Source organism: Oncorhynchus mykiss, chromosome 27 (assembly GCF_057628025.1).
Source record: "Oncorhynchus mykiss isolate SJ-2025 chromosome 27, ASM5762802v1, whole genome shotgun sequence".
NCBI classification, from domain to species: domain Eukaryota; kingdom Metazoa; phylum Chordata; class Actinopteri; order Salmoniformes; family Salmonidae; genus Oncorhynchus; species Oncorhynchus mykiss.
This window is the reverse complement of record NC_143048.1, coordinates 38,881,621-38,904,311: the sequence shown is the minus strand read 5'-3', so window position 1 is coordinate 38,904,311 and position 22,691 is coordinate 38,881,621. Positions and strand designations below refer to the sequence as shown.

The 22,691-nt window shown below is 44.3% G+C and overlaps 1 protein-coding gene across 2 annotated transcripts; it reads left to right on the top strand.

Moving 5' to 3' along the window:
- Positions 1-447: 447 nt before the first annotated feature.
- LOC110508019 (P2Y purinoceptor 3) lies at positions 448-20,582 on the top strand. Of its 2 annotated transcripts, XM_021588458.3 has the most exons (3): positions 448-717; positions 14,133-14,571; positions 14,762-20,582. In XM_021588458.3, the coding sequence occupies exons 2-3, from the start codon at positions 14,150-14,152 to the stop codon at positions 15,474-15,476; spliced, it is 1,137 nt and encodes a 378-aa protein (XP_021444133.1). In that variant the 5' UTR covers positions 448-717; positions 14,133-14,149; the 3' UTR covers positions 15,477-20,582. The 2 variants fall into 2 exon arrangements, with proteins under 2 accessions (XP_021444133.1, XP_090080115.1); XM_090223989.1 differs by lacking the exon at positions 448-717 and having other exon boundaries at positions 13,967-14,571.
- Positions 20,583-22,691: the final 2,109 nt, after the last annotated feature.

The following is a 22,691-nucleotide window of genomic DNA, read 5'->3' as shown; positions in this document are numbered from 1 at the left end:
GATTAGCAATTGCGGGCAGATGCAGGTGAACAAACAGCTGACCTGCGCTCCTCTAGTGTTCACCCATGGAATGGGGTATCAGTCTCTACCCAGTGACACTAACAGAACACAACTATAGAGTTTATACACATATTAGCGTCAAAGCTCTTATTGCAGGAGTCTGAAACCACTTTGTAATGACCACATTAAGCTCACCAGTCAACCTAATTAGCACGTGGAGTAATGATTGCTTTTGATTAAAAAATATATATATGAAAAAAAAACGCTTTATCTGCCTTTCCAATAAAAACTCGTTTGAAAATTAAAACATATATTTTATGGAAAAGAAATGTTATATATTTCTGGAAAATGCACCATGCTGCCTGCCTTGTTGACAACATGACCAAGCAGCGCAGATTAGGCTGTTCGATTTGAGGTGGGCGCTCCTCCCTTTTGCCAGTTCACGTCACCGGCCATAAACCGCTGCCCCGCGGCTCAGCATAATCGAATCCGCCCAATATCTTTGATATCATGCGCTCTGGTGCTCCAAAAAACATATCCAAATCAGTTGGACTTTATGAAGGATCTCCATTGATTGGTTTACTGATTTTTCTCACTAAAGTACTCATTTGTTTGGGCTACTTACTAGGCGACTGCCTGGTAAAACACGAGGCAGGTTTGGATCTCCCACTTGTTTACAGGAGCAGAGAAAGTCAGTATTTTGTCGCAGCCACAGAGGTAAAAAAAAAACGGTGTTATAATTGTACTTTATATGCAGACGACTCGAAACAACCTCATTGGCACAGTGTATAGTCATTATACCATAGTAGTCTGGAACATGTTTCCATGGAATATATAATCATTTTGGCAATGGCCCTCCGAATTAAATGCGCAGGGTGCATAGTATTAGTTAAATACCGTAAAGGGGAATTCTACGATGGGTAGGTAGTAGATTATTATTATTTTTTTACTTTTAAATTAAAGATATATACCCATTGATTCTTGAAGAATATAATTTATAGCTGCCTCGTCAGCTTAGGTCAACTGTCATACCTGTGTCCGATGTTTCTGTTTGATTCCTCCTTTAAACCACAGCTATTTTAACCTGTCTAAACCTGTCAACAACATGAAGTAGCCTATCATTCCTAACCTTCAGTGTATCATGATGAATGGTGGGGAATTTGTACTCCTATTGTTGTAATTCTGATAACCAGTAAATACTGTTTTGGTGGTGCACTTTAGAGCAGCACATTGATGAAGCCAACCCAAGAGCTGATCTTTTCTCTGAGATTCAATACTATTTAATTAGGAACCGTAAGGACTATGTCCTGCATATGGAGTATAGAACCCACTCAAGATAAACACAGTTTTAACAGTCAGTTTTACAGTTCTCCATACCTCTAGCTCAGTGGAGGCTGCTGAGTGGAGGACGGCTCGAATGGCGCGAATGCAATGGCATCAAACACATGTATTTGATACCAATCCACTAATTCCCTCCAGCCATTACCGAGAGCCTGTCCTCCCCAGCACCCTAGCTCTAACTTCTGTCTGAGACATGTTTAGGCTACTCAGTGTTTCCCATTTCCCCTATATGCATTTAGAAGTGACATTTGTCGTGGATCCCTGCTAACTCTGCCACCGCTGCTGAAATAAATCCTAGGAGAAACACTTAATTATGAATAAAACACATGGCTGATGAATGATATACAGTTGCTGCTGTTGTTATTACAGTGTTCTCTATAACATCACTTCACACCTCACTGCAGCAAAATAGTGTACCTGTGTGTGTTAGCGTGTACCTGTGTGTGTTAGCGTGTACCTGTGTGTGTTAGCGTGTACCTGTGTGTGTTAGCGTGTACCTGTGTGTGTTAGCGTGTACCTGTGTGTGTTAGCGTGTACCTGTGTGTGTTAGCGTGTACCTGTGTGTGTTAGTGTGTACCTGTGTGTGTTAGCGTGTACCTGTGTGTGTTAGCGTGTACCTGTGTGTGTTAGCGTGTACCTGTGTGTGTTAGCGTGTACCTGTGTGTGTTAGTGTGTACCTGTGTGTGTATCTTTTGTGATGGAAAGCACAACAGGTGTATAGTGACCACAGCAGTAAAGGTCCTTTTGGGTCGGATCACAGCAATGTTTCTAGTAAAGGTCCTGTTGGGTCGGACCACACCAGACATTAGTCAGGGTCCTGTGGGTGCTTTCTCTGGGTCCACTGGCACCGATATAGTTGACATAGAGGATGGAGGGAGATTGTGTATTCTATGTTAACTGTCTCCTCTCCTGGTCTGATAGGGTTAACGTTAAGTCAGGGATGGACAGACTATACAGGTTGGTGCCATTGCTACAGATGGTGGATCTGGAGAGTTCGTCACCTACAGATGAAATGCTTTGAGACCTGGTGATGAATATAAATACAATTAATTAACATGGTCTCTTAGTGTCCAGGGTGAACTGTCCTGCATGTCTCTGTAGTTTCCCGACGACCCTTTCAACAGCTGTGAACTGTCCTGCTTGTCTCTGTAGTTTACTGACGTCCCTTTCAACAGCTGTGAACTGTCCTGCTTGTCTCTGTAGTTTACCGACAGCTATTTCAACAGCTGTGAACTGTCCTGCTTGTCTCTGTAGTTTACTGACGTCCCTTTCAACAGCTGTGAACTGTCCTGCTTGTCTCTGTAGTTTACTGACGTCCCTTTCAACAGCTGTGAACTGTCCTGCTTGTCTCTGTAGTTTACCGACAGCCATTTCAACAGCTGTGAACTGTCCTGCTTGTCTCTGTAGTTTACCGACAGCCATTTCAACATCTGTGAACTGTCCTGCTTGTCTCTGTAGTTTACTGACGTCCCTTTCAACAGCTGTGAACTGTCCTGCTTGTCTCTGTAGTTTACTGACGTCCCTTTCAACAGCTGTGAACTGTCCTGCTTGTCTCTGTAGTTTACTGACGTCCCTTTCAACAGCTGTGAACTGTCCTGCTTGTCTCTGTAGTTTACCGACAGCCATTTCAACAGCTGTGAACTGTCCTGCTTGTCTCTGTAGTTTACCGACAGCCATTTCAACAGCTGTGAACTGTCCTGCTTGTCTCTGTAGTTTACCGACAGCCATTTCAACAGCTGTGAACTGTCCTGCTTGTCTCTGTAGTTTACCGACAGCCATTTCAACAGCTGTGAACTGTCCTGCTTGTCTCTGTAGTTTACCGACAGCCATTTCAACATCTGTGAACTGTCCTGCTTGTCTCTGTAGTTTACTGACATCCCTTTCAACAGCTGTGAACTGTCCTGCTTGTCTCTGTAGTTTACTGACGTCCCTTTCAACAGCTGTGAACTGTCCTGCTTGTCTCTGTAGTTTACCGACAGCTATTTCAACAGCTGTGAACTGTCCTGCTTGTCTCTGTAGTTTACTGACGTCCCTTTCAACAGCTTTGAACTGTCCTCCTTGTCTCTGTAGTTTACTGACGTCCCTTTCAACAGCTGTGAACTGTCCTGCTTGTCTCTGTAGTTTACCGACAGCCATTTCAACAGCTGTGAACTGTCCTGCTTGTCTCTGTAGTTTACCGACAGCCATTTCAACAGCTGTGAACTGTCCTGCTTGTCTCTGTAGTTTACCGACAGCCATTTCAACATCTGTGAACTGTCCTGCTTGTCTCTGTAGTTTACTGACGTCCCTTTCAACAGCTGTGAACTGTCCTGCTTGTCTCTGTAGTTTACTGACGTCCCTTTCAACAGCTGTGAACTGTCCTGCTTGTCTCTGTAGTTTACTGACGTCCCTTTCAACAGCTGTGAACTGTCCTGCATGTCTCTGTAGTTTACCGACAGCCCTTTCAACAGCTGTGAACTGTCCTGCTTGTCTCTGTAGTTTACCGACAGCCATTTCAACAGCTGTGAACTGTCCTGCTTGTCTCTGTAGTTTACTGATGTCTCTTTCAACAGCTGTGAACTGTCCTGCTTGTCTCTGTAGTTTACCCGACGTCCCTTTCAACAGCTGTGAACTGTCCTGCTTGTCTCTGTAGTTTACCGACAGCCATTTCAACATCTGTGAACTGTCCTGCTTGTCTCTGTAGTTTACTGACGTCCCTTTCAACAGCTGTGAACTGTCCTGCTTGTCTCTGTAGTTTACTGACGTCCCTTTCAACAGCTGTGAACTGTCCTGCTTGTCTCTGTAGTTTACCGACAGCTATTTCAACAGCTGTGAACTGTCCTGCTTGTCTCTGTAGTTTACTGACGTCCCTTTCAACAGCTTTGAACTGTCCTGCTTGTCTCTGTAGTTTACTGACGTCCCTTTCAACAGCTGTGAACTGTCCTGCTTGTCTCTGTAGTTTACCGACAGCCATTTCAACAGCTGTGAACTGTCCTGCTTGTCTCTGTAGTTTACCGACAGCCATTTCAACAGCTGTGAACTGTCCTGCTTGTCTCTGTAGTTTACTGACGTCCCTTTCAACAGCTGTGAACTGTCCTGCTTGTCTCTGTAGTTTACTGACGTCCCTTTCAACAGCTGTGAACTGTCCTGCTTGTCTCTGTAGTTTACTGACGTCCCTTTCAACAGCTGTGAACTGTCCTGCTTGTCTCTGTAGTTTACCGACAGCCATTTCAACAGCTGTGAACTGTCCTGCTTGTCTCTGTAGTTTACCGACAGCCATTTCAACAGCTGTGAACTGTCCTGCATGTCTCTGTAGTTTACCGACAGCCCTTTCAACAGCTGTGAACTGTCCTGCTTGTCTCTGTAGTTTACCGACAGCCATTTCAACAGCTGTGAACTGTCCTGCTTGTCTCTGTAGTTTACTGATGTCTCTTTCAACAGCTGTGAACTGTCCTGCTTGTCTCTGTAGTTTACCCGACGTCCCTTTCAACAGCTGTGAACTGTCCTGCTTGTCTCTGTAGTTTACCAACAGCCATTTCAACAACTGCACATTTTCTTCCTCCTCGCCTTGCAAAACCATGACAACTTCTTTCTCGGTGACAGAGGTATCTATACAAACCCTTTAACAAAGCACTAGAGTGGGTCTTTTTTAAGTGCCAAAATGCCACTGTAGGATCTTCTTTTGGGTGTAACTGAAAATCCGTAGCTGTATGACTGAAGGTTTCGGAGACAAAAATAAGTTGTTTGAAGAATTGATATTGAGCTACATGCTGAATAAGCTGGTCTACTCGTCATAACATCAGATAGTCATTATAGCTTGATGTTGCACTTAGCAGAGCAGACCTGTGTCCCAGGACACTCAGGCAAAGTACTGCCTCCGTCTGCATCAAATCTGCATTTAGCCTCTTTCCAGTTACTCCACGTTCTCCTAACTGTTCCCTAACTGTGTCACCCTAGGGGGAGAAGCCAGCTCTGAAGACTGATCTGTAATGGTGGATAATGTTTGTTGTTGTGATATTGACCCACTGTAGCATACAGAAGTCTGGAAGCGACATGTTATCTTGAAGCGATGGTGTCCCCGCTGGGTTAGGTGAGGGTCAGATTTGGGTTAAAAATAAACCCTGGCATCTTCCACTTTTCCCATATGTCACATGTATATTTTAGAGTTATACCTTGACTGTCTTGAGATTGATTGATGGGGTCTGTTTCTAATGCTGCAATGTCTGTCTCCAGAGTGATTTGATGATTTCAATTAATTGAATTGAGATATGGCCTTGGCTTTAAATGTCAAGTGTGTGCGTGTGTGCGTGCGTGCGTGTGTGCGTGCGTGCGTGTGTGCGTGCGTGCGTGTGTGCGTGTGTGCGCGTGTGCGTGTGTGTGTCATTCAATTCAACAGGCTCTGCTTTCTCTCCTACAATCTAATGACCGTGGTTGAGGGGAGGTAATGAAACTTGACTGGAAGGAAGGGATGTGTGTGTGTGTGTGTGTGTGTGTGTATAATCACTGTGCATGAGAAAGTTCAACATGATATCATTAGCCTGCTCTATCTGATGTGTCTGGTTCAGGTCATGTGATCATGTGGTTTATAAATAGGTGTGTTACACTGCCTGTGCGATAGCATGTAATCTTGGCATGCGCACACACACACACACATGTGATGTGAAGAACTCTCCCTCATTGCCCAGCTGTGTGTGTGTGTGTGTCAGCTACTACTGTATGTGAGTTTGCACCTGTCTCTGATTGCTGAGAATTCCAGCCAGGTCAACTGGGGTACAAGTCAGTATTCGATGTCCATCCATGTCTGAGGATGTCGGTAGATGATGTGAAAACCGGCCACTAGGGGCAACAATGTGTGCTGTTACCTTCAAGTAGGTTTGGGTTTTGCTAGGGCGTAAGCCTTGGATTCCAAAGGTTGCAACTTTGAATCCAGCAATAGAAAGTGTTTTTTTTTATTTTATTTTTTTTAAATGTAAGCTTGTCCCAAACATTGCTCCTTACTTTACCCTTTCAGAGTTAATGACTAACCTTAAGAATTTGAGGTTAACACCTGAACTTTGCCCTTACCTTAAAAATGTGGTGCTAAGGCTTAACCTTGATTGATTAGGATCCCCATTAGCTTGGCGACAGCTTGTCTTACAGGGGTCTGACACATAACGAGAAATACATTACAGGCAAAATACTTTACATTAACATGTACAGTGTGTGTGTGCATCTATCAGCTCCACGTACATGTCAGTCCATACACACAACAAGTAGGTCACATGTCAGTGTTGAAGGAATTTAATTCCTCTGTTTTAATACCCAATTAAATTAAACACTCAGTCAATTCATAAGGATTTGTAAGACCCTTATTTTATAGGAATGGACAGAGCCCCGGTCTTAAAAGTCAAGTAACAGCCTTTAATCAAGAGAGTACTGAGTTCATACACATTTTACCACAGGTTATAAACTGAAAATGACGTCAGCATTTTCTAAATGTTCCGTCTCTTCTTGACACTGGTAGAAAGGCCCTATAGTTCTCAAGCCTTCCCTCCTCGCCTAGAGCCAAGGTCAGTCAGTGTAGATAAGCATTCTAGACAGTCTGGAGATAGTTCATTAATTTGTACCAAGGAACAGACCGTCATTGTTCTAAACTCTTGACTACATTCACTACATTATATTAAATACTGGGATCAAGAGAGAAAATTCATACATGTACAGTAACATAATAGTATTCGGATTAGTCAGTCCTGATTGAAATGTATACATAATTAGTCATCATTGATAAAAAATTCCCTTAACAGTCAGTCCATACACACAACAAGTAGGTCACATGTCAGTCCATACACACAACAAGTAGGTCACATGTCAGTTCATACACACAACAAGTAGGTCACATGTCAGTCCATACACACAACAAGTAGGTCACATGTCAGTCCATACACACAACAAGTAGGTCACATGTCAGTTCATACACACAACAAGTAGGTCACATGTCAGTCCATACACACAACAAGTAGGTCACATGTCAGTTCATACACACAACAAGTAGGTCACATGTCAGTCCATACACACAACAAGTAGGTCACATGTCAGTCCATACACACAACAAGTAGGTCACATGTCAGTCCATACACACAACAAGTAGGTCACATTTCATTAAATACACACAACAAGTAGGTCACATGTCAGTCCATACACACAACTAGTAGATCACGTGTCAGTACAGACACACAACTAGTAGATCACATGTCAGTTCATACACACAACAAGTAGGTCACATGGGGGAAAGGCGTTGTGCCGTGAGGTGTTGCTTTATTTGTCTTTTGAAACCAGGTTTTCTGTTCACTTGCACTATATAATATGGAAACGAGCTCCAGGCACGGCTCTGTATAATGCTGTAGGTTTTCTTGAATTTGCTCTGGACCTGGGGACTGTGAAAAGACCGCTGGTGGCACGTCTGGTGGGGTACATGAGAGCTGGACGGAGAAGTTACTGAAACGCACACACATTAGCTGGAAAATTATGGAGCTTTTTATTACAAATGCTCACACTAGGGATGTTTCCATTAAAATTAGAGGCTTTGTGTAAACACTTCACCTAAAGGCCATGGCAGCCCTTTAGGGTGCTGGTGATGACACACACATTCACAGAGTGTGAGGGAGAGAGAATGGTGAGGAGAGAAAGAGAGAGGGGGGAGAAGGTAGATGGGGGAAGAGAGAGATGGGGTAGAGAGAGATGGAGGAAGAGAAAGGGGGGGGTGGAGGTTAATCAGCTGCCAGGAAACGGGTACTTCAGCCATCTTACACACACAAACACACAGTGATATGGCATATTGGCACTCCCTTTCCTTCCCCTTCACTTGTTCATTCCTGGTATGAAGTGTTGTGAAACCATGCGTCACTGTTCAGACAATAGAGCGCTATGTGTGTGTTAGAGATGGAAGTCAGCTTTGGAAGTCAGCTCTAGCGATCTAATACTCTCCGACGTGTGGTTTGGACGGCGAGACGTGACGGATAATTATGATCATGACGTTGATGATTAAGGGGCTAGGATAAGAGATTGATGATGAAGGGGCTAGGATAAGAGATTGATGAAGGGGCTAAGATAAGAGATTGATGATGAAGGGGCTAGGATAAGAGACTGATGATTAAGGGGCTAGGATAAGAGATTGATGATTTAGGGGCTAAGATAAGAGATTGATGAAGGGGCTAAGATAAGAGATTGATGATGAAGGGGCTAGGATAAGAGATTGATAATTAAGGGGCTAGGATAAGAGATTGATGATGAAGGGGCTAGGATAAGAGATTGATGATGAAGGGGCTAGGATAAGAGATTGATGATGAAGGGGCTAGGATAAGAGATTGATGATGAAGGGGCTAGGATAAGAGATTGGTGATTAAGGGGCTAGGATAAGAGATTGATGAAGGGGCTAGGATAAGAGATTGATGATTATGAAGGGGCTAGGATAAGAGATTGATGATGAAGGAGCTAGGATAAGAAACTGATGTTGATGATGAAGGGGCTAGGATAAGAGATTGATGATTATGAAGGGGCTAGGATAAGAGATTGATGATTATGAAGGGGCTAGGATAAGAGATTGATGATTATGAAGGGGCTAGGATAAGAGATTGATGATTAAGGGGCTAGGATAAGAGATTGATGATTAAGGGGCTAGGATAAGAGATTGATGAAGGGGCTAGGATAAGAGACTGATGTTGATGATGAAGGGGCTAGGATAAGAGACTGATGATGATGAAGGGGCTAGGATAAGAGACTGGTGATGATGATGAAGAGGATAAGAGACTGATGTTGATGATGAAGGGGCTAGGATAAGAGACTGATGATGAAGGGGCTAGGATAAGAGATTGATGATGAAGGGGCTAGGATAAGAAACTGATGTTGATGATGAAGAGGATAAGAGACTGATGTTGATGATGAAGGGGCTAGGATAAGAGACTGTTGATGAAGGGGCTAGGATAAGAGATTGATGTTGATGATGAAGGGGATAGGATAAGAGACTGATGTTGATGAAGGGGCTAGGATAAGAGACTGATGTTGATGATGAAGAGGATAAGAGACTGATGTTGATGATGAAGGGGCTAGGATAAGAGACTGATGTTGATGATGAAGGGGCTAGGATAAGAGATTGATGTTGATGATGAAGGGGCTAGGATAAGAGACTGTTGATGAAGGGGCTAGGATAAGAGACTGATGTTGATGATGAAGAGGATAAGAGACTGATGTTGATGATGAAGGGACTAGGATAAGAGACTGATGTTGATGATGAAGGGGCTAGGATAAGAGACTGATGTTGATGATGAAGAGGATAAGAGACTGATGTTGATGATGAAGGGGCTAGGATAAGAGACTGATGTTGATGAAGAGGATAAGAGATTGATGATGAAGGAGCTAGGATAAGAAACTGATGATGATGAAGAGGATAAGAGATTGATGATGATGATGATACAACAGCTTGAACCACAGACGTCCAACCGCTGAGTGGGTAGTAGGGGGCTGACAGAGAAACAGGCATTCCCACTGCTAAAATACTGTACTTTTGGCTGCGTTTGGTCCTCAGGATTGGACCAGTACACTAATATATACATACAATTTAGCAGACTCTTTATCCAAAGCGACTCACAGACATGCATGCATTTTGTACGCATGGATGGTCCCATAGCACACAGACAGAATTTAGAGATAGTTACAATAAAAACACCATATTCTCCTACCTCACCTGGTGGAGAGTACTGGTAGACTGAGATGAAGAGGACAGTCGTTAGAAGAGGGGGAAATAGTGCTGAGTGGGGTTGTAGTGCTGAGTGGGGTTGTAGTGCTGAGCGGGGTTGTAGTGCTGAGTGGGGTTGTAGTGCTGAGTGGGGTTGTAGTGCTGAGTGGGGTTGTAGTGCTGAGTGGGGTTGTAGTGCTGAGCGGGGTTGTAGTGCTGAGTGGGGTTGTAGTGCTGAGTGGGGTTGTAGTGCTGAGTGGGGTTGTAGTGCTGAGTGGGGTTGTAGTGCTGAGTGGGGTTGTAGTGCTGAGTGGGGTTGTAGTGCTGAGCGGGGTTGTAGTGCTGAGCGGGGTTGTAGTGCTGAGCGGGGTTGTAGTGCTGAGCGGGGTTGTAGTGCTGAGCGGGGTTGTAGTGCTGAGCGGGGTTGTAGTGCTGAGCGGGGTTGTAGTGTTGTAGTGCTGAGTGGGGTTGTAGTGCTGAGTGGGGTTGTATTGCTGAGTTGGGTTGTAGTGCTGAGCGGGGTTGTAGTGTTGTAGTGCTGAGTGGGGTTGTAGTGCTGATCGGGGTTGTAGTGTTGTAGTGCTGAGTGGGGTTGTAGTGTTGTAGTGCTGAGTGGGGTTGTAATGTTGTAGTGCTGAGTGGGGTTGTAGTGCTGAGTGGGTTGTAGTGTTGTAGTGCTGAGTGGGGTTGTAGTGCTGAGTGGGGTTGTAGTGCTGAGTGGGGTTGTAGTGCTGAGCGGGGTTGTAGTGCTGAGCGGGGTTGTAGTGCTGAGCGGGGTTGTAGTGCTGAGCGGGGTTGTAGTGCTGAGCGGGGTTGTAGTGCTGAGTGGGGTTGTAGTGCTGAGTGGGGTTGTAGTGCTGAGTGGGGTTGTAGTGTTGTAGTGCTGAGTGGGGTTGTAGTGTTGTAGTGCTGAGTGGGGTTGTAGTGCTGAGCGGGGTTGTAGTGCTGAGTGGGGTTGTAGTGCTGAGTGGGGTTGTAGTGCTGAGTGGGGTTGTAGTGCTGAGTGGGGTTGTAGTGCTGAGCGGGGTTGTAGTGCTGAGCGTGGTTGTAGTGCTGAGGGGGGTTGTAGTGCTGAGCGGGGTTGTAGTGCTGATTGGGGTTGTAGTGCTGAGTGGGGTTGTAGTGCTGAGTGGGGTTGTAGTGCTGAGTGGGGTTGTAGTGTTGTAGTGCTGAGTGGGGTTGTAGTGTTGTATTGCTGAGCGGGGTTGTAGTGCTGAGTGGGGTTGTAGTGTTGTAGTGCTGAGTGGGGTTGTAGTGCTGAGCGTTGGTTGTAGTGCTGAGCGGGGTTGTAGTGCTGAGCGGGGTTGTAGTGCTGAGCGGGGTTGTAGTGCTGAGTGGGGTTGTAGTGCTGAACGGGGTTGTAGTGCTGAGCGGGGTTGTAGTGCTGAGTGGGGTTGTAGTGCTGAGCGGGGTTGTAGTGCTGAGCGGGGTTGTAGTGCTGAGCGGGGTTGTAGTGCTGAGTGGGGTTGTAGTGCTGAGTGGGGTTGTAGTGCTGAGTGGGGTTGTAGTGCTGAGTGGGGTTGTAGTGCTGAGTGGTGTTGTAGTGCTGAGTGGTGTTGTAGTGCTGAGCGGGGTTGTAGTGCTGAGTGGGGTTGTAGTGCTGAGTGGGGTTGTAGTGCTGAGTGGGGTTGTAGTGTTGTAGTGCTGAGTGGGGTTGTAGTGCTGAGCGGGGCTGTAGTGCTGAGTGGGGTTGTAGTGCTGAGTGGGGTTGTAGTGCTGAGTGGGGTTGTAGTGCTGAGTGGGGTTGTAGTGCTGAGTGGGGTTGTAGTGCTGAGTGGGGTTGTAGTGCTGAGTGGGGTTATAGTGCTGAGCGGGGTTGTAGTGCTGAGCGGGGTTGTAGTGCTGAGCGGGGTTGTAGTGCTGAGTGGGGTTGTAGTGCTGAGTGGGGTTGTAGTGCTGAGTGGGGTTGTAGTGCTGAGTGGGGTTGTAGTGCTGAGTGGGGTTGTAGTGCTGAGTGGGGTTGTAGTGCTGAGCGGGGTTGTAGTGCTGAGTGGGGTTGTAGTGCTGAGTGGGGTTGTAGTGCTGAGTGGGGTTGTAGTGCTGAGTGGGGTTGTAGTGCTGAGTGGGGTTGTAGTGCTGAGCTATTAGTGTTTTTTGAGGTCTGTTCAGTTAAAAAAATATTCAAACATTTACTAATATTCAAACATTTACTAAATGTACTGATTAAGACTCACAATCCTTTCAATCTTACCCCGATTTTAGCAGAGATGCAGAGAAGCATATTAACAAATCAATTTTTATTTGTCACGTGCCGAGATCTTACATTAAAAATGCTTACTTACCAGCCCTTAACCAACAATGCATAGCAAGAAAAGCCTAAATATATATACTCATTTTTTTATTATTGAAAAAAAAAAAAACACAATAAAATAACAATAACGAGGCTATATACAGGGGGTACCGAGTCAATGTGTGGGGGTACGGGTTAGTTGAGGTAATTGAGGTCATGTGTACATGTAGGTAAAGGGGTAAAGTGACTCTGCATAGATAATAAGCAGCGAGTAACAACAGCATAAGAAAAGGGGTCAATGTAAATAGTCCGGGTAGACATTTCATTAACTGTTCATCACTCTTATGGCTTGGGGGTAGAAGCTGTTAAGAAGCCTTTTGGACCTAGACTTGGCACTGCTTTCCGTGCGGTAGCAGAGAGAACAGTCTATGACTGGGTGGGTGGCTGGAGTCTATGACAATTTTTAGGGCCTTCCTCTGACACCACCTGGTATCAAAGTCTTGGAAGGCAGGAAGCTTGGCACCAGTGCTATACTGGGCCGGACGCACTACCCTCTGTAGCACCTTGCGGTCGAGTGCCGAGCAGTTGCCATACTAGGTGGTGATGAAACTGGTCAGGATGCTCTCGATGGTGCAGCTGTAGACATTTTTTGTCTCTTAAGGGGGAATAGGCATTGTTGTTCCCTCTTCAAGACTGTCTTGGTGCGTTGGACCATGATAGTTTGTTGGTGATGTGGACACCAAGGAACTTGAAGCTCTCAACCCGCTCCACTACAACCCCCTCAATGTGAATGGGGGGGTGTTTAGCCCTCCTTTTCCTGTAGTCCACAATCAGCTCCTTTGTCTTGCTCACGTTGAGGTAGAGGTTGTTGTCTGGCACCACACTGCCAGGTCACTGACCTCCTTCCTATAGGCTGTCTCATCATTGTCGGTGATCAGGCCTAACACCTTTGTGTTGTCGGCAAACTTAATGATGGTGTTGTAGTCGTGTTTGGCCACGCAGTCGTGTGTGAACAGGGAATACAGGAGGGGAATAAGCACACACCCCTGAGGGATGAGGGACACCTGTGTTGAGGATCAGCGTGGCAGATGTGTTGCTGCCTACCCTCACCACCTGGAGGCGGCCCGTCAGGAAGTCCAGGATCCAGTTGCAGAGGGAGGTGTTTAGTCCCTGGGTCCTTAGCTTAGTGATGAGCTTTGAGGTAACTATGGTGTTGAACCCTGAGCTGTAGTCAATGAACAGCATTCTCACATATTATGTTACTTTAACAAAATAACCACCAGTCAGGAGGATACAGACTGCTCAAGAGGTATGCTTAAATAAAATGTATTACATAGAATTAGCTAAGCGTAATGATTATGGCTCTAGATTGCAGGAAAGGGGTGTTTCAGGTGTTTGAAAATGCGAAATTCTCCTACTTACGGACAGGGAGCCTAGCCACCCACCCCCAGCCATTCTCACGTACTTTGTGCCCTCTCAGATTTCCAGGGTGTATAATGCCCCTGGGTCTGTGTGTAGCAAGTGTAAAAATGTATCCATCTCTGTCCGACCCAGAAAGAACAGGTGCAATGGATTATGGTCATTGTAGTTATTTACCACATTTCTGCACTGAACAAGAATGAAAACTACAACTCCCTTTAGCCCAGCGTCCCACATAGTTCTTGACTTGATTTCTCTCTTGAATTATTTGATTTCTCTCTAGAGCGTTGGTCTCACACAAAAACAAAAAAATACATGGAATTCAAGTAATTGAACCGATGTCAGTCAATTAGTTGTTTAATAACCAAAAGAGTACAACATTTCAATTAATCACTCAGCACTACATGGTTATCAACTTTGATGTGATTCATCCTGGCCTCTCTTCTGTTTCAGAATGTGAAGCTGTTGCCATGTCGATATCCTCTCTAGAAGTGTTCTCTACGGAACCTTTCCTCATTGGAATGTTCACAGCAGAAGGTTCCTCCTCTGGACATTACACAGAACCCCATTTGGAGGAATACCTCATCGCCATGGGCGATAACAATGTCACATGGCCAGTCTGCACCTATAAGGAGGATTTTAAACGCTTCCTACTTCCTGCCGTCTACAGTGTGGTCTTCCTGATTGGTCTGCCTTTGAATGGGGCGGTCATCTTGAAGATCTGGAGGTCACGACCCAACCTGACCCGGAGCAACGTCTACATGCTCAATCTGGCCACGGCTGACTTCCTGTATGTGATGTCACTACCTCTGCTCATCTACAACTACGCCAGTCATGACTACTGGCCCTTTGGAGAGCTGGCCTGCAAACTGGTCCGCTTTCAGTTCTACAGGTAGCATAGCTACTCATTAACCAACATATTCATATCATAGTTCTATAGATGACTTAAAATACTCAAACTCATATACTTACAGTCCTACAGGGAATAATCAGTCATATACTGAATGTTACCTTTCTGTGGACAGATATTTGAGTGGATTGTAGAGAGAAAACATAATTAATGTTATTTATTGTTCCCACAGTAACCTGCATGGCAGTATCCTGTTCCTGACCTGTATCAGCCTCCAGCGCTACGTGGGCATCTGCCACCCTATGGCCGGCTGGCACAAGCAGGGGGGTCGCAGGCTGGCACGGGTGGTCTGTGGGGGTGTGTGGCTGGTGGTCGCCCTCCTCTGTGCCCCCACGTTCCACTATGCCTCCACAGGAACACAACGCAACCGCACCGTCTGTTACGACCTGAGTCGACCGGAGCATTCGGCTGACTACTACCCCTATGGGATGGCTCTGACCTGCCTGGGCTTCCTGTTGCCTTTTATGGGCGTGGTGGCATGCTACTGTCGCATGGGTCGCCTCCTCTGCCGCCCGCCATCCTATCAGGGCGCTACCATGGCAGCCTCAATGGAGAAACGGGACAAGGCGGTGAAGATGATAGTCATCGTGGTGACGGTGTTCGCTGTGAGCTTCCTGCCATTCCACCTTACTAAAACCATGTACCTGTTAGTACGAACCTTACCAGGTGCTCCGTGTGCGACACGGAACCTGTTCTCAGTGATCTACAAGTGCACCAGGCCGTTCGCCAGCATGAACAGTGTTCTAGATCCTATACTGTTCTACTTCACACAGCCACGGTTCCGCAGGAGCACCAGAATACTGATCACCAAGATCACAACTCTCAGAGACAGGGAACCAAGGTGTGAGGAAGTGAAAACTCCTAGATTATTTAGATCCCATGTTTAATCAAGGGTTAACTCGCTTTGAGACAAAGGAACCAAGGAGTATGTAAAACAACCATAGTCCCCTGTTGTATTACACCTAGATACATGGGTTCTGGGTAGCTAGAACCGATCCAGAACCCTCATTGACTTCTGCTCTGCCAGCATGGCAACAAGTCAGTGTGTTTGCTAGTGTGTCTGCTTGTGACTGTATACTAAAATGCATGAAGTAGTCAGCCATAACACTGCTTTTGGTTGCCATAGTATTATGTAATGTATCCTGTATGTCCATGCACACTGCTAGTTGTTTTCTATATGAGCCACTAGGTGGCGTGTATTACCTACATAATCCCATGGGCTTATTTATTTTTTATTTAACCTTTATTTAACCAGGTAGGCTAGTTGAGAACACCTTTATTTAACCAGGTAGGCCAGTTGAGAACACCTTTATTTAACCAGGTAAGCTAGCTGAGAACACCTTTATTTAACCAGGTAGGCCAGTTGAGAACACCTTTATTTAACCAGGTAGGCCAGTTGAGAACAAGTTCTCATTTACAATAGTGACCTGACCAGGATAAAGCAAAGCAGTTCGACACAAACGACAACACAGAGTTACACACGGAGTTAAACAAACATACAGTCAATAATACAGTATAAATAAAAGTCTATATACAATGTGAGCAAATGAGGTGAGATAAGGGAGGAAAAGGTAGTAAGTTATAGATGGGCTATGTACAGGTGCAGTAATCTGTGAGCTGCTCTGACAGTTGGTGCTTAAAGCTAGTGAGGGAGATAAGTGTTTCCAGAGAACTGTAAGGATAGGCGGCCAAAGGAAGAATTGGTTTTGGGGGTGACCAGAGAGATATACCAGCTGGAGCGGTGCTACAGATGGGTGCTGCTATGGTGACCAGCGAGCTGAGATAAGGGGGGACTTTACCTAGCAGGGTCTTGTAGATGACCTGGAGCCAGTGGGTTTGGCGACGAGTATGAAGCGAGGGCCAGCCAACGAGAGCATACAGGTCGCAGTGGTGGGTAGTATATGGGGCTTTGGAGACAAAACGGATGGCACTGTGATAGACTGCATCCAATTTATTGAGTAGGGTATTGGAGGCTATTTTGTAAATGACATCGCCAAAGTCGAGGATTGGTAGGATGGTCAGTTTTACAAGGGTATGTTTGGCAGCATGAGTGAAGGATGATTTGTTGCAACATAGGAAGCCAATTCTAGATTTAACTTTGGATTGGAGATGTTTGATGTGAGTCTGGAAGGGGAGTTTACAGTCTAACCAGACACCTAGGTATTTGTAGTTGTCCACATATTCTAAGTCAGAACCGTCCAGAGTAGTGATGTTGGACGGGCGGGCAGGTGCAGGCAGCGATTGGTTGAAGAGCATGCATTTAGTTTTACTTGTATTTAAGAGCAATTGGAGACCACGGAAGGAGAGCTGTATGGCATTGAAGCTTGTCTGGAGGGTTGTTATTACAGTGTCCAAAGAAGGGCCGGAAGTATACAGAAGGGTGTCGTCTGCATAGAAGTCGATCAGAGTCTCACCAGCAGAAAGAGCAACATCATTGATGTATACAGAGAAGAGAGTCAGTCCAATAATTGAACCCTGTGGCACCCCCATAGAGACTGCCAGGGGCCCGGACAACAGACCCTCCGATTTGACACACTGAACTCTATCAGAGAAGTAGTTGGTGAACCAGGCGAGGCAATCATTTGAGAAACCAAGGCTATCGAGTCTGCCGATGAGGATGTGGTGATTGACAGAGTCGAAAGCCTTGGCCAGGTCAATGAATACGGCTGCACAGTATTGTTTCTTATTGATGGCGGTTAAGATATCGTTTAGGACCTTTAGCGTGGCTGAGGTGCAGCCATGACCAGCTCTGAAACCAGATTGCATAGTGGAGAAGGTATGGTGGGATTCAAAATGTTTGTTAATCTGTTTGTTGACTTGGCTTTCGAAGACCTTAGAAAGGCAGGGTAGGATAGATATAGGTCTGTAGCAGTTTGGGTCAAGAGAGTCCCCCCCTTTGAAGAGGGGGATGACCGCAGCTGCATTCCAATCTTTGGGAATCTCAGACGACACGAAAGAGAGGTTGAACAGGCTAGTAATAGGGGTTGCAACAATTTCGGCAGGAGAAGGAGAAATGGGGAAGGCTTGGGCAAGTTGCTGTGGGGGGTGCAGTGCTGTTGACCGGGGTAGGAGTAGCCAGGTGGAAAGCTTGGCCAGCCGTAGAAAAATGCTTATTGAAATTTTCAATTATAGTGGATTTATCGGTGGTGACAGTGTTTCCTATCCTCAGTGCAGTGGGCAGCTGGGAGGAGGTGCTCTTATTCTCCATGGACTTTAGTGTCCCAGAACGTTTTTGAGTGTGTGTTGCAGGAAGCAAATTTCTGCTTGAAAAAGCTAGCCTTGGCTTTTCTAACTGCCTGTGTATATTGGTTTCTTGCTTCCCTGAAAAATTGCATATCACGGGGGCTGTTTGATGCGAATGCAGAACGCCATAGGATGTTTTTGTGATGGTTAAGGGCAGTCAGGTCTGGAGAGAACCAAGGGCTATATCTGTTCCTGGTTCTACATTTCTTGAATGTGGCATGCTTATTTAATATGGTGAGGAAGGCATTTAAAAAAAAAAATAACCAGGCATCCTCTACTGACGGGATGAGATCAATATCCTTCCAGGATACCCGGGCCAGGTCGATTAGAAAGGCCTGCTCACTGAAATGTTTCAGGGAGCGTTTGACAGTGATGAGTGGAGGTCGTTTGACCACAGACCCATTACGGATGCAGGCAATGAGGCGGTGACCGCTGAGATCTTGGTTGAAGACAGCAGAGGTGTATTTAGATAACACAAATATGTTAAAACAATATTTGTGAACACATTTCATTTTGTCATTATGACAAGGTTGGTAGCAACGTTTGAAAATCGTTGTGGAAATCTGTTGCAGATCAAGCCAACTTACGCTACAAAATGCACAATGCGATGCTCTCTTTCTGGGCTGGCTATCAGGAGAACGTAACTACACACAATAGCCAAGTCAATATCAGCATGCAAAATAGCTAGCTAGCTTTAAAAATCACCTAAACAAACTACATGATCAATTTAGGAGGCTCTCTCACCAAGCTAGAGCAGAGGACGATGCCTTTTTCCCACGTTTCCCACAGACACACATTGCATTATGGTACTTGAAGGAGAAAACACACTATATGCAGTGGTGAGAACCATGTAGCTATGACACGTTCCTACATTATTTCCTGCTTTCGCAGACGCACCACTTAAAATTTAAATCATGAGGGAAAAATGTTTTTATCCACTGATGGAACATAGGCTTTCACGAAATTGACCTGTTTCATTTCTCGGGGTGGATTATACCTTTTACAGTTTCTCAATTGCTTAGACACAATTCCTGGAACAACTCACCATTTTCTCAAATCTTCATACACAATTGTAAAAACTCACACCCAACGGTACAAACATCTAACTTCTGGGTCCCAATTCAAACTTTGCCCTCAGACAACACACACAAACTGTCAAAAACAGACTACATGACTGTTTGTATTTAGTCAAAATACTGCTACCAAAATGTTTAGAATAGGTTTTCAGATCAATTTATTTTGAACTTTGTAAAATCACAGCACTGACTATCCAGATAATCCTTTCAGGAACACCCTGGCGAGAGAACTTCAAAACACTACTGTAATAAATACCTCGTACATTAGTGGATAAGGGAATACTACTGTAATAAATACCTCATACATTAGTGGATATTTTTATTTATTTAACCTTTATTTAACTAGGCAAGTCAGTTAAGAACAAATTCTTATTTTCAATCACGGCCTAGGAACTGCCTGTTCAGGGGCAGAACGACAGAGCGACCTTGTCAGCTCGGGGGTTTGAACTTGCAACCTTCCGGTTACTAGTCCAACGCTCTAACCACTAACCTGCCGCCCCAAGGGAATACTACTGTAATAAAGTACTTGTAAGTACACAAGTCTCCAAGAGAATATCACAGGACTAGTTCCTCAAACCAAACCTATCGGCCTGGATTTACAGATCTGGTGCTGTCCCTTTGTGTATCAGCTGCAGACGATTGGATTGCTCAATAACACTGGCTTGTTTTGGTCAAATGTGTGTGACATCTGATGTTTTTGTTCCCAAATCTGCCGGGAATGTGGTGTGTGTGTGTGTGTGTGTGTGTGTGTGTGTGCCTGAGTGTGTGTGCGTTTGTGTATGTTTAACCTCTGCCTTAGCTTAAGGTCCTTAATGAAGTGATACAATGAAGGTTAATATGTGTGCACATGTCTGATAGGACCCAACATACAGTGAGCTCCAGAAGTATTGGGACACTGGCAATGTTGCAGTTGTTGTATTGCTCTGTTCTCCAGCACTTTGAATTGTAAATGATACAATGACTGGGAGTGAAAACTGACAGCTTTTAATTTGAGGTTATTTTAATCCATGTCAGGGAGAACCGTTTAGAAATTACAGCACTTTTTGTACATAGTTCCCCCATTTTAGAGAACCAAAATTATTGGGACAAATTCACTTAAATGTGGATTAAATTAGTCCTAACGTTTAGTATTTGGTCCCATATACCTAGTACGTAATGATTACATCACGCTTGTGACTCTACAAACTTGTTGGATGCATTTTCTGTTTGTTTTTGTTGTGTTTCAGATCATTTTGTGCCCAATATGAATTAATGGTAAATAATGTATTCGTTCAGAACCAAAAACGTACCTGATTAATGTAGAAGTGTTTAGAAAGATATTATATTCTTATTTACAATAAAAGTGACTCTAAAATGACACTACATTATTTACCATTCATTTCTAAATGCTCCAATGTCCCAATAATTATGGAGGGCACTGTAGACACAGGCCGCTCTTGTTGCAACGGATACGTTTCTGTGTCACTAAATCATTTTTTACAGTTAAACTTATTTTTATAACATGGAGAGAACTTCATTATATTTTGGTTATAAATTCGTTTTAATTCATTACTTGTGTATAAATGCATTTATTATTTGTACTGTTTTATACATACACGTGCTTGTCCATAGTTACCTCTGCCTACCTTCTCTCCAATTAAGGAGCCTGTTGACACTGTAATAAACTTGCTATTCAAATTAAATGTTATTAGTCACATGCGCCGAATACAACAGGTACCTGTAGACCTTACAGTGAAATGCTGGATACAACAGGTACCTGTAGACCTTACAGTGAAATGCTGGATACAACAGGTACCTGTAGACCTTACAGTGAAATGCTGAATACAACAGGTACCTGTAGACCTTACAGTGAAATGCTGGATACAACAGGTACCTGTAGACCTTACAGTGAAATGCTGGATACAACAGGTACCTGTAGACCTTACAGTGAAATGCTGGATACAACAGGTACCTGTAGACCTTACAGTGAAATGCTGGATACAACAGGTACCTGTAGACCTTACAGTGAAATGCTGAATACAACGGGTACATGTAGACCTTACAGTGAAATGCTGAATACAACAGGTGTAGTAGACCTTACAGTGAAATGCTGAATACAACAGGTGTAGTAGACCTTACAGTGAAATGCTGAATACAACAGGTGTAGTAGACCTTACAGTGAAATGCTGAATACAACAGGTGTAGTAGACCTTACAGTGAAATGCTTACTTACGAGCCCTTAACCAACAATGCAGTTAAAAAAATATATAAGAATAAGAAATAAAAGTAACAAGTAATTAAAGAGCTGCAGTAAAATAACAATAGCAAGACGATGCAGGGGATACCAGTACAGAGTCAATGTATGGGGGGGGGCACCGTTTAGTCGAGGCAATTGAGGTAATATGTACATGTAGGTAGAGTTATTGAAGTGGCTATGCATAGATGATAACAACAGAGAGTAGCAGCGGAGTATAAGAGGGGGCAATGTAAATAGTCTGGGTAGCTATTTGATTAGATGTATGGGACTATAGCATGTATATACAGTGCCTTGCGAAAGTATTCGGCCCCCTTGAACTTTGCGACCTTTTGCCACATTTCAGGCTTCAAACATAAAGATATAAAACTGTATTTTTTTGTGAAGAATCAACAACAAGTGGGACACAATCATGAAGTGGAACGACATTTATTGGATATTTCAAACTTTTTTAACAAATCAAAAACTGAAAAATTGGGCGTGCAAAATTATTCAGCCCCTTTACTTTCAGTGCAGCAAACTCTCTCCAGAAGTTCAGTGAGGATCTCTGAATGATCCAATGTTGACCTAAATGACTAATGATGATAAATACAATCCACCTGTGTGTAATCAAGTCCCCCATAATTTTGCACTCCCAATTTTTCAGTTTTTGATTTGTTAAAAAAGTTTGAAATATCCAATAAATGTTGTTCCACTTCATGATTGTGTCCCACTTGTTGTTGATTCTTCACAAAAAAATACAGTTTTATATCTTTATGTTTGAAGCCTGAAATGTGGCAAAAGGTCGCAAAGTTCAAGGGGGCCAAATATTTTCGCAAGGCACTGTATGTATATGTATAGCACTACCCTCTGTAGTGCCTTGCGGTCGGTGGCCGAGCAGTTGACATCCTTTCTCCTCACCACCTCCTCAAAACCCATTGGATGAGAAGGGGAGAGGTCCTTCCCCTATGAATTTGCCGGCCCAACTAGAACAGTCCCAGTAAGCAAAGTTACTTTGGAAAAAATACGTATTTCCCACACGTTGAAGTTAGGCTCAATTTAGGTTCTGAATGAAAGTTGAATATACATATTTTTCTGACGTTGAAATCAGGTACATTTTGGGGTTCTGAAAGAAAGTTGAAAAAACATCATTTATAGATGTCTATGTTTGGGACAAATCAAGGCCGGTCCAGACTGGACAACATCTGAACCATGCATAGACGTCTATGACTGGTTCAGATTTGGTCTTTACCGGACCAAAAATCAACGTCAGTGGACGTGGAAATCAAAGCAGGCATGCACCAAGAAAAGACATCCAGTCCAGACAAGGCCAAAAAAAAAGACATCAGCGTCGGTCTGTGCATATTGAGGTAGTGTTTCCTGAAATTGAATTTTATGAATGCCCATTCATTTTTTAGGCCCGCCGTTTGTAAAACAGGCCGTTGCGTTGGCTATATTAGTCATGATTCCTCTGACTAATCAATTGTTGCTATTTAAGCTCAGAATATCAGCTCCCAACTTTATCAGTAGGAGTTATCCTGAGCCTATTTGCAATGTGTTTACACAGTGGG